Here is a 13,483-nt window from a genome sequence, read left to right as displayed (position 1 = left end):
CTAGTATATATATATATATATACTGTATACACACAGTCTGATCTCCTGCATACTGATAACTAGTATATATATATACTGTATACACACAGTCTGATCTCCTGCACACTGATAACTAGTATATATATATATATACTGTATACACACAGCCTGATCTCCTGCATACTGATAACTAGTATATATATATATACTGTATACACACAGTCTGATCTCCTGCATACTGATAACTAGTATATATATATACTGTATACACACAGTCTGATCTCCTGCATACTGATAACTAGTATATATATATACTGTATACACACAGCCTGATCTCCTGCACACTGATAACTAGTATATATATATACTGTATACACACAGCCTGATCTCCTGCATACTGATAACTAGTATATATATATATACTGTATACACACAGCCTGATCTCCTGCACACTGATAACTAGTATATATATATACTGTATACACACAGTCTGATCTCCTGCATACTGATAACTAGTATATATATATACTGTATACACACAGACTGATCTCCTGCACACTGATAACTAGTATATATATATATACTGTATACACACAGCCTGATCTCCTGCATACTGATAACTAGTATATATATATACTGTATACACACAGTCTGATCTCCTGCATACTGATAACTAGTATATATATATATACTGTATACACACAGCCTGATCTCCTGCATACTGATAACTAATATATATATATACTGTATACACACAGCCTGATCTCCTGCATACTGATAACTAGTATATATATATATACTGTATACACACAGTCTGATCTCCTGCACACTGATAACTAGTATATATACCGTATATACATAGCCTGAGCTCTACACGCGTATGCACGTTGTCTGATCTTCCTATATATATAAGGATTTATGTTCTACCAATATACAAGCACAATAGGATCTGATATTATTACTTTGTACGGACAATATAATCAGACTGTTCACTGACTTGTGCGGTTTGTTACAGATCAGGGCGTGAGTGTTGTACAGCACTTGCACAAACTGCAATACCTGAACCTTAGCTCCTGTGTGAAACTCACTGACCTCTGTCTGCAGCACATCTCAGGTGAGATATTTGTTATATTTGTATCTGATCGTCTGTGTGCAGACTGCAATTATTATGTATAGAAAAGGGACACTCGCCAGGTCATGTGGTGTGCACTAGTTTATACTGAGAGAGATACCCAGGTCATGTGATGTGCACCAGTTTATACTGAGAGAGATACCCAGGTCATGTGATGTGCACTAGTTTATACTGAGATACCCAGGTCATGTGATGTGCACTAGTTTATACTGAGAGAGATACCCAGGTCATGTGATGTGCACTAGTTTATACTGAGATACCCAGGTCATGTGATGTGCACTAGTTTATACTGAGATACCCAGGTCATGTGATGTGCACCAGTTTATACTGAGAGAGATACCCAGGTCATGTGGTGTGCACTAGTTTATACTGAGAGAGATACCCAGGTCATGTGATGTGCACTATTTTATACTGAGAGAGATACCCAGGTCATGTGATGTGCACTAGTTTATACTGAGAGAGATACCCAGGTCATGTGATGTGCACTATTTTATACTGAGAGAGATACCCAGGTCATGTGATGTGCACCAGTTTATACTGAGAGAGATACCCAGGTCATGTGATGTGCACCAGTTTATACTGAGAGAGATACCCAGGTCATGTGATGTGCACCAGTTTATACTGAGAGAGATACCCAGGTCATGTGATGTGCACTAGTTTATACTGAGAGAGATACACCCAGGTCATGTGATGTGCACTATTTTATACTGAGAGAGATACCCAGGTCATGTGATGTGCACTATTTTATACTGAGAGAGATACCCAGGTCATGTGATGTGCACCAGTTTATACTGAGAGAGATACCCAGGTCATGTGATGTGCACCAGTTTATACTGAGAGAGATACCCAGGTCATGTGATGTGCACCAGTTTATACTGAGAGAGATACCCAGGTCATGTGATGTGCACCAGTTTATACTGAGAGAGATACCCAGGTCATGTGATGTGCACTATTTTATACTGAGAGAGATACCCAGGTCATGTGATGTGCACCAGTTTATATTGAGAGAGATACCCAGGTCATGTGATGTGCACTAGTTTATACTGAGAGAGATACCCAGGTCATGTGGTGTGCACTATTTTATACTGAGAGAGATACCCAGGTCATGTGATGTGCACCAGTTTATACTGAGAGAGATACACCCAGGTCATGTGGTGTGCACTATTTTATACTGAGAGAGATACCCAGGTCATGTGATGTGCACCAGTTTATACTGAGAGAGATACCCAGGTCATGTGATGTGCACCAGTTTATACTGAGAGAGATACCCAGGTCATGTGATGTGCACCAGTTTATACTGAGAGAGATACCCAGGTCATGTGATGTGCACTAGTTTATACTGAGAGAGATACCCAGGTCATGTGATGTGCACCAGTTTATACTGAGAGAGATACCCAGGTCATGTGATGTGCACTAGTTTATACTGAGATACCCAGGTCATGTGATGTGCACTAGTTTATACTGAGAGAGATACCCAGGTCATGTGATGTGCACTAGTTTATACTGAGATACCCAGGTCATGTGATGTGCACTAGTTTATACTGAGATACCCAGGTCATGTGATGTGCACCAGTTTATACTGAGAGAGATACCCAGGTCATGTGGTGTGCACTAGTTTATACTGAGAGAGATACCCAGGTCATGTGATGTGCACTATTTTATACTGAGAGAGATACCCAGGTCATGTGATGTGCACTAGTTTATACTGAGAGAGATACCCAGGTCATGTGATGTGCACTATTTTATACTGAGAGAGATACCCAGGTCATGTGATGTGCACCAGTTTATACTGAGAGAGATACCCAGGTCATGTGATGTGCACCAGTTTATACTGAGAGAGATACCCAGGTCATGTGATGTGCACCAGTTTATACTGAGAGAGATACCCAGGTCATGTGATGTGCACTAGTTTATACTGAGAGAGATACACCCAGGTCATGTGATGTGCACTATTTTATACTGAGAGAGATACCCAGGTCATGTGATGTGCACTATTTTATACTGAGAGAGATACCCAGGTCATGTGATGTGCACCAGTTTATACTGAGAGAGATACCCAGGTCATGTGATGTGCACCAGTTTATACTGAGAGAGATACCCAGGTCATGTGATGTGCACCAGTTTATACTGAGAGAGATACCCAGGTCATGTGATGTGCACCAGTTTATACTGAGAGAGATACCCAGGTCATGTGATGTGCACTATTTTATACTGAGAGAGATACCCAGGTCATGTGATGTGCACCAGTTTATATTGAGAGAGATACCCAGGTCATGTGATGTGCACTAGTTTATACTGAGAGAGATACCCAGGTCATGTGGTGTGCACTATTTTATACTGAGAGAGATACCCAGGTCATGTGATGTGCACCAGTTTATACTGAGAGAGATACACCCAGGTCATGTGGTGTGCACTATTTTATACTGAGAGAGATACCCAGGTCATGTGATGTGCACCAGTTTATACTGAGAGAGATACCCAGGTCATGTGATGTGCACCAGTTTATACTGAGAGAGATACCCAGGTCATGTGATGTGCACCAGTTTATACTGAGAGAGATACCCAGGTCATGTGATGTGCACCAGTTTATACTGAGAGAGATACCCAGGTCATGTGATGTGCACTAGTTTATACTGAGAGAGATACCCAGGTCATGTGATGTGCACCAGTTATACTGAGAGAGATACCCAGGTCATGTGATGTGCACTAGTTTATACTGAGAGAGATACCCAGGTCATGTGATGTGCACTAGTTTATACTGAGAGAGATACCCAGGTCATGTGATGTGCACTAGTTTATACTGAGAGAGATACCCAGGTCATGTGATGTGCACCAGTTTATACTGAGAGAGATACCCAGGTCATGTGATGTGCACTAGTTTATACTGAGAGAGATACCCAGGTCATGTGATGTGCACTAGTTTATACTGAGAGAGATACCCAGGTCATGTGATGTGCACTAGTTTATACTGAGAGAGATACCCAGGTCATGTGATGTGCACCAGTTTATACTGAGAGAGATACCCAGGTCATGTGATGTGCACCAGTTTATACTGAGAGAGATACCCAGGTCATGTGATGTGCACCAGTTTATACTGAGAGAGATACCCAGGTCATGTGATGTGCACCAGTTTATACTGAGAGAGATACCCAGGTCATGTGATGTGCACTATTTTATACTGAGAGAGATACCCAGGTCATGTGATGTGCACCAGTTTATACTGAGAGAGATACCCAGGTCATGTGATGTGCACCAGTTTATACTGAGAGAGATACCCAGGTCATGTGATGTGCACTAGTTTATACTGAGAGAGATACCCAGGTCATGTGATGTGCACTATTTTATACTGAGAGAGATACCCAGGTCATGTGATGTGCACCAGTTTATACTGAGAGAGATACCCAGGTCATGTGATGTGCACCAGTTTATACTGAGAGAGATACCCAGGTCATGTGATGTGCACCAGTTTATACTGAGAGAGATACCCAGGTCATGTGATGTGCACCAGTTTATACTGAGAGAGATACCCAGGTCATGTGATGTGCACCAGTTTATACTGAGAGAGATACCCAGGTCATGTGATGTGCACTAGTTTATACTGAGAGAGATACCCAGGTCATGTGATGTGCACCAGTTTATACTGAGAGAGATACCCAGGTCATGTGATGTGCACTAGTTTATACTGAGAGAGATACCCAGGTCATGTGATGTGCACCAGTTTATACTGAGAGAGATACCCAGGTCATGTGATGTGCACCAGTTTATACTGAGAGAGATACCCAGGTCATGTGATGTGCACCAGTTTATACTGAGAGAGATACCCAGGTCATGTGATGTGCACTAGTTTATACTGAGAGAGATACCTAGGTCATGTGATGTGCACTAGTTTATACTGAGCGAGATACCCAGGTCATGTGATGTGCACCAGTTTATACTGAGAGAGATACCCAGGTCATGTGATGTGCACTAGTTTATACTGAGAGATACCCAGGTCATGTGATGTGCACCAGTTTATACTGAGAGAGATACCCAGGTCATGTGATGTGCACTAGTTTATACTGAGATACCCAGGTCATGTGATGTGCACCAGTTTATACTGAGAGAGATACCCAGGTCATGTGATGTGCACCAGTTTATACTGAGAGAGATACCCAGGTCATGTGATGTGCACCAGTTTATACTGAGAGAGATACCCAGGTCATGTGATGTGCACCAGTTTATACTGAGAGAGATACCCAGGTCATGTGGTGTGCACTATTTTATACTGAGAGAGATACTCAGGTCATGTGATGTGCACTATTTTATACTGAGAGAGATACTCAGGTCATGTGATGTGCACTATTTTATACTGAGAGAGATACCCAGGTCATGTGGTGTGCACCAGTTATACTGAGAGAGATACCCAGGTCATGTGATGTGCACCAGTTTATACTGAGAGAGATACCCAGGTCATGTGGTGTGCACTATTTTATACTGAGAGAGATACCCAGGTCATGTGGTGTGCACTATTTTATACTGAGAGAGATACTCAGGTCATGTGATGTGCACTATTTTATACTGAGAGAGATACCCAGGTCATGTGGTGTGCACCAGTTATACTGAGAGAGATACCCAGGTCATGTGATGTGCACCAGTTTATACTGAGAGAGATACCCAGGTCATGTGGTGTGCACTATTTTATACTGAGAGAGATACCCAGGTCATGTGGTGTGCACTATTTTATACTGAGAGAGATACCCAGGTCATGTGGTGTGCACTATTTTATACTGAGAGAGATACCCAGGTCATGTGATGTGCACCAGTTTATACTGAGAGAGATACCCAGGTCATGTGATGTGCACCAGTTATACTGGGAGAGATACCCAGGTCATGTGATGTGCACTAGTTTATACTGAGATACCCAGGTCATGTGATGTGCACTAGTTTATACTGAGAGAGATACCCAGGTCATGTGATGTGCACCAGTTATACTGAGAGAGATACCCAGGTCATGTGATGTGCACTAGTTTATACTGAGATACCCAGGTCATGTGATGTGCACTAGTTTATACTGAGAGAGATACCCAGGTCATGTGGTGTGCACTAGTTTATACTGAGAGAGATACCCAGGTCATGTGATGTGCACTATTTTATACTGAGAGAGATACCCAGGTCATGTGATGTGCACCAGTTTATACTGAGAGAGATACCCAGGTCATGTGATGTGCACTATTTTATACTGAGAGAGATACCCAGGTCATGTGATGTGCACTAGTTTATACTGAGAGAGATACCCAGGTCATGTGATGTGCACTATTTTATACTGAGAGAGATACCCAGGTCATGTGGTGTGCACTAGTTTATACTGAGAGAGATACCCAGGTCATGTGATGTGCACTAGTTTATACTGAGATACCCAGGTCATGTGGTGTGCACTAGTTTATACTGAGAGAGATACCCAGGTCATGTGATGTGCACTATTTTATACTGAGAGAGATACCCAGGTCATGTGATGTGCACTATTTTATACTGAGAGAGATACCCAGGTCATGTGGTGTGCACTAGTTTATACTGAGAGAGATACCCAGGTCATGTGATGTGCACCAGTTTATACTGAGAGAGATACCCAGGTCATGTGGTGTGCACCAGTTTATACTGAGAGAGATACCCAGGTCATTTGGTGTGCACCAGTTATACTGAGAGAGATACCCAGGTCATGTGGTGTGCACTATTTTATACTGAGAGAGATACCCAGGTCATGTGGTGTGCACTAGTTTATACTGAGAGAGATACCCAGGTCATGTGATGTGCACTATTTTATACTGAGAGAGATACCCAGGTCATGTGGTGTGCACTAGTTTATACTGAGAGAGATACCCAGGTCATGTGGTGTGCACTAGTTATACTGAGAGAGATACCCAGGTCATGTGATGTGCACCAGTTTATACTGAGAGAGATACCCAGGTCATGTGATGTGCACTAGTTTATACTGAGATACCCAGGTCATGTGATGTGCACTAGTTTATACTGAGATACCCAGGTCATGTGATGTGCACTAGTTTATACTGAGATACCCAGGTCATGTGATGTGCACCAGTTTATACTGAGAGAGATACCCAGGTCATGTGATGTGCACCAGTTTATACTGAGAGAGATACCCAGGTCATGTGGTGTGCACCAGTTTATACTGAGAGAGATACCCAGGTCATGTGATGTGCACCACTTTATACTGAGAGAGATACCAAGGTCATGTGATGTGCACCAGTTTATACTGAGAGAGATACCCAGGTCATGTGGTGTGCACCAGTTATACTGAGAGAGATACCCAGGTCATGTGATGTGCACTAGTTTATACTGAGAGAGATACCCAGGTCATGTGATGTGCACCAGTTTATACTGAGAGAGATACCCAGGTCATGTGATGTGCACCAGTTTATACTGAGAGAGATACCCAGGTCATGTGATGTGCACCAGTTTATACTGAGAGAGATACCCAGGTCATGTGATGTGCACTAGTTTATACTGAGAGAGATACCCAGGTCATGTGATGTGCACTAGTTTATACTGAGAGAGATACCCAGGTCATGTGATGTGCACTAGTTTATATTGAGAGAGATACCCAGGTCATGTGATGTGCACTAGTTTATACTGAGATATAATATAATATACTTCTGGAAAGATGCTGCCTGATGCTGGCTCTACCAAAGTTAAGTGCATTTGTTGTAAACTTGTGGTAACTGTTCCTCTGGCTGTAGTTTGTGATGAATGTCATGATAAACTTGCTAATGCAGATAGTATTTCCATTAGTAATAATCCATTACCTGTTGTTGTTCCCTCAACATCTAATGCTCAGGATGTTCCTGTTAATGTAAAATAATTTGTTTCTAAATCTATTAGGAAGGCTCTGTCTGTTATTCCTCCTTCCAGTAAACGTAAACGGTCTTTTAAAACTTCTCATATTTCAGATGAATTTTTAAGTGACCGTCATCATTCTGACTTATCTGTTTCTGATGAGGATCTATCTGGTTCAGAAGATTCTGTCTCAGATATTGACACTGATAAATCTTCATATTTATTTAAAATGGAATTTATTCGTTCTTTACTTAAAGAGGTGTTAATCGCATTAGATATGGAGGAGTCTAGTCCTCTTGATACTAAATCTACTAAGCGTTTAAATTCGGTTTTCAAACCTCATACAGTTATTCCAGAAGTTTTTCCTGTCCCTGATGCTATTTCTGAAGTAATTTCTAGGGAATGGAATAATCTGGGGACTTCATTTACTCTTTCTCAAAGGTTTAAAAAATTGTACCCTGTGCCATCTGATAGATTAGAGTTTTGGGACAAAATCCCTAAAGTTGATGGGGCTATTTCTACTCTTGCTACACGTACTACTATTCCTACGGCGGATAGTACTTCCTTTAAGGATCCTTTAGATAGGAAGCTTGAATCCTTTCTAAGGAGAGCTTATTTATGTTCAGGTAATCTTCTTAGACCTGCTATTTCTTTGGCTGATGTTGCTGCTGCTTCCACTTTCTGGTTGGAGGCTTTAGCGCAACAAGTGTCAGACCATAATACTCATAGCATTGTTAAACTTCTTCAACATGCTAATAACTTTATTTGTGATGCCATCTTTGATATCATTAGAATTGATGTCAGGTATATGTCTTTAGCTATTTTAGCTAGAAGAGCTTTATGGCTTAAAACTTGGAATGCAGATATGACTTCTAAGTCAACTTTGCTTTCTCTTTCTTTCCAAGGTAATAAATTATTTGGTTCTCAGTTGGATTCTATTATTTCAACTGTTACTGGGGAAAAGGAACCTTTTTGCCTCAGGACAAAAAATCTAAAGGTAAATACAGGGCTGCTAATCGTTTTCGTTCCTTTCGTCAGAATAAGGAACAGAAGCCTGACCCTTCCTCTAAAGGAACGGTTTCCGTTTGGAAACCTTCTCCAGTCTGGAATAAATTCAAGCCTTTTAGAAAGTCAAAGCCAGCTCCCAAGTCCACATGAAGGTGCGGCCCTCATTCCAGCACAGCTGGTAGGGGGCAGGTTACGATTTTTCAAAGATATTTGGATCAATTCGATTCACAGTCTTTGGATTCAGAACATTGTTTCACAAGGGTACAGAATAGGTTTCAAGGTAAGGCCGCCTGCGAGAAGATTTTTTCTCTCTCGCATTCCAATAAACCCAATGAAGGCTCAGGCGTTTCTGAAATGTGTTTCAGATCTAGAGTTGGCTGGGGTAATTGTGCCAGTTCCAGTTCTGGAACAGGGTCTGGGGTTTTACTCAAATCTATTCATTGTACCAAAAAAGGAGAATTCCTTCAGACCAGTTCTGGATCTAAAAATATTGAATCGTTATGTAAGGATACCAACATTCAAAATGGTAACTAAAAGGACTATTCTGCCTTTTGTTCAGCAAGGGCATTATATGTCCACAATAGATTTACAGGATGCATACCTTCATATTCCAATTCATCCAGCTCATTATCAGTTTCTGAGATTCTCTTTTCTAGACAAGCATTACCAGTTTGTGGCCCTTCCGTTTGGCCTAGCGACAGCTCCAAGGATCTTTTCAAAGGTTCTCGGTGCCCTTCTCTCTGTAATCAGAGAACAGGGTATTGCGGTATTTCCTTATTTGGACGATATCTTGGTACTTGCTCAGTCTTCACATTCTGCAGAATCTCATACGAATCAACTTGTGTCGTTTCTTCAAAGACATGGTTGGAGGATCAATTTACCAAAGAGTTCGTTGATTCCTCAGACAAAGGTAACCTTTTTGGGTTTTCAAATAGATTCAGTGTCCATGACCTTGTCTCTAACAGAAAAGAGACGTCTGAAATTGGTTTCAGCCTGTCGAAACCTTCAGTCTCAATCATTCCCTTCGGTAGCTTTATGCGTGGAAATTCTAGGTCTCATGACTGCTGCATCGGACGCGATCCCCTTTGCTCGTTTTCACATGCGACCTCTTCAGCTTTGTATGCTGAACCAGTGGTGCAGGGATTATACAAAGATATCACAATTAATATCCTTAAATCCCAATGTACGACACTCTCTGACGTGGTGGATAGATCACCATCGTTTAGTCCAAGGGACTTCTTTTGTGATCTCAACAGATGCAAGTCTGTCAGGTTGGGGAGCTGTATGGGGATCTCTGACAGCGCAGGGGGTTTGGGAATCTCAGGAGGCGAGATTACCAATCAACATTTTGGAACTCCGTGCGATTTTCAGAGCTCTTCAGTTCTGGCCTCTTCTGAAGAGAGAATCGTTTATTTGTTTTCAGACAGACAATGTCACAACCGTGGCATATGTCAATCATCAAGGTGGGACTCACAGTCCTCAGGCTATGAAAGAAGTATCTCGGATACTTGTATGGGCGGAATCCAGCTCCTGTCTAATCTCTGCGGTTCACATCCCAGGTGTAGACAATTGGGAAGCGGATTATCTCAGTCGCCAGACGTTACATCCGGGCGAATGGTCCCTTCACCCAGAGGTATTTCTTCAGATTGTTCAAATCTGGGGACTTCCAGAAATAGATCTGATGGCCTCTCATCTAAACAAGAAACTTCCCAGGTATCTGTCCAGATCCAGGGATCCTCAGGCGGAGGCAGTGGACGCGTTGTCGCTTCCTTGGAATTATCATCCTGCCTATATCTTTCCGCCTCTAGTTCTTCTTCCAAAAGTGATTTCCAAAATTCTAATGGAACGTTTGTTTGTACTGCTGGTGGCTCCAGCATAGACTCACAGGTTTTGGTATGCGGATCTCATTCGGATGGCCAGTTGCCAACCTTGGACTCTTCCGTTAAGACCAGACCTTCTATCTCAAGGCCCTTTTTTCCATCAGGATCTCATATCATTAAATTTGAAGGTATGGAAATTGAACGCTTGATTCTTAGTCATAGAGGTTTCTCTGACTCAGTAATTAATACTATGTTACAGGCTCGTAAATCTGTGTCTAGGAAGATTTATTATCGAGTCTGGAAGACTTACATTTCTTGGTGTTCTTCTCATAAATTCTCCTGGCATTCTTTTAGAATTCCTAGAATTTTATAGTTTCTTCAGGATGGTTTGGATAAAGGTTTTGTGAATATGATAGTGAAAGACAGCACCTATTTTCCTTTTTGGGGCACGGGAAAAGGGTTAGCCAGACCCCAATATATATCCAAGAAAAAGTATTTTTCCAGCCACCAGTTAAACTTTAAAAAGACCTTTATTCGTTTCTTACAGGGTCCATCATATCAACAACAACGTTTCAAACCTATGCCAGGTTCTTAATCATGTCTGTAAGAAACGAATAAAGGTCTTTTTAAAGTTTAACTGGTGGCTGGAAAAATACTTTTTCTTGGATAAAGGTTTGTCTGCAAGTTCCTTGAAAGGACAAATCTCTGCTCTTTCTGTTCTTTTTCACAGAAAGATTGCTAATCTTCCTGATATTCATTGTTTTGTACAGGCTTTGGTTCGTATCAAACCTGTCATTAAGTCAATCTCTCCTCCTTGGAGTCTTAATTTGGTTCTGAGGGCTTTACAAGCTCCTCCGTTTGAACCTATGCATTCTCTGGATATTAAATTACTTTCTTGGAAAGTTCTGTTCCTTTTGGCCATCTCTTCTGCTAGAAGAGTTTCTGAGTTATCTGCTCTTTCTTGTGAATCTCTTTTTCTGATTTTTTATCAGGATAAGGCGGTGTTGCGGACTTCATTTAAATTTTTACCTAAGGTTGTGAATTCTAACAACATTAGTAGAGAAATTGTTGTTCCATCATTGTGTCCTAATCCTAAGAATTCTCTGGAGAAATCTTTACATTCTTTGGATGTAGTAAGAGCTTTAAAATATGATGTTGAAGCTACTAAAGATTTTAGAAAGACTTCTAGTCTATTTGTTATCTTCTCTGGTTCCAGAAAAGGTCAGAAGGCCTCCGCCATTTCTTTGGCGTCGTGGTTAAAGTCTTTGATTCATCATGCTTATGTAGAGTCGGGTAAATCCCTGCCTCAAAGAATTACGGCTCATTCTACTAGGTCAGTTTCTACTTCCTGGGCGTTTAAGAATGAAGCTTCTGTTGATCAGATTTGCAAAGCAGCAACTTGGTCTTCTTTGCATACTTTTACTAAATTCTACCATTTTGATGTTTTCTCTTCTTCTGAAGCAGTTTTTGGTAGAAAAGTACTTCAGGCAGCTGTTTCAGTTTGATTCTTCTGCTTATAATTTCAGTTTTTTTCATTATTAAGATTAAAACTTTTGTTTTGGGTTGTGGATTATTATTTTTCAGCGGAATTGGCTGTCTTTATTTTATCCCTCCCTCTCTAGTGACTCTTGCGTGGAAGTTCCACATCTTGGGTATTTATTATCCCATACGTCACTAGCTCATGGACTCTTGCTAATTACATGAAAGAAAACATAATTTATGTAAGAACTTACCTGATAAATTCATTTCTTTCATATTAGCACGAGTCCATGAGGCCCACCCTTTTTTGTGGTGGTTATGTTTTTTTTTTTATAAAGCACAATTATTCCAATTCCTTATTTTGATGCTATCGCTCCTTTCTTATCACCCCACTTCTTGGCTATTCGTTAAACTGAATTGTGGGTGTGGTGAGGGGTGTATTTATAGGCATTTTGAGGTTTGGGAAACTTTGCCCCTCCTGGTAGGAATGTATATCCCATACGTCACTAGCTCATGGACTCTTGCTAATATGAAAGAAATGAATTTATCAGGTAAGTTCTTACATAAATTATGTTTTTCTGTATGGCTACAGGGCGCCTACTTTATGTAGGGTTAAGCCTTTAATAGAAAATGGTGTATGAAGAGATTATTGTATCTGTACGGCTACAGGGAGCTTGCTTCATGTAGCGTTAAGCCATTAACCGAGAACAGTGTATGAAGAGATTATTGTATCTGTACGGCTACAGGGCGCTTACTTCATGTAGCGTTAAGCCATTAACCAAAAAAAGCTGTATGAATGATTATTTATAGTATCTGTAAGGCTACAGGGCACTTACTTCATGTAGCGTTAAGCCATTAACCGAAAACACTGTATGAAGAGATTATTTATAGTATCTGTAAGGCTACACGGTGCCTACTTCATGTAGCGTTAAGCCTTTAGCCGAGAATGGTGTATGAAGAGATTATTTATAGTATCTGTAAGACTACAGGGCTCCTACTTCATGTAGCGTTAAGCCATTAACCGAAAACACTGTATGAAGAGATTATTTATAGTATCTGTAAGGCTACAGGGCGCCTACTTCATGTAGTTTTAACCCATTAGCTGAGAATGTGCTGCTGATTGGTGTATGAAGAGGTTATTTATAGTATCTGTAAGACTACAGGGCTCCTACTTCATGTAGCGTTAAGCCATTAGCCGAGAACAGTGTATGAAGAGATTATTTATAGTATCTTT

General features: G+C 41.0%; 1 protein-coding gene across 1 annotated transcript in view; it reads left to right on the top strand.

Moving 5' to 3' along the window:
- The window catches only part of LOC128659681 (uncharacterized), a gene marked incomplete at its 5' end in the record, with an annotated part of 378,536 nt that overhangs the window by 135,675 nt on the left and 229,378 nt on the right, over positions 1-13,483 (top strand). The window contains 1 exon segment of the mRNA XM_053713253.1: positions 995-1,093. Coding sequence (XP_053569228.1) covers positions 995-1,093 — 99 coding nt within the window.

This window comes from Bombina bombina, chromosome 5, assembly GCF_027579735.1.
Source record: "Bombina bombina isolate aBomBom1 chromosome 5, aBomBom1.pri, whole genome shotgun sequence".
Taxonomy (NCBI): domain Eukaryota; kingdom Metazoa; phylum Chordata; class Amphibia; order Anura; family Bombinatoridae; genus Bombina; species Bombina bombina.
This window is presented reverse-complemented; position numbering and strand designations above follow the sequence as displayed.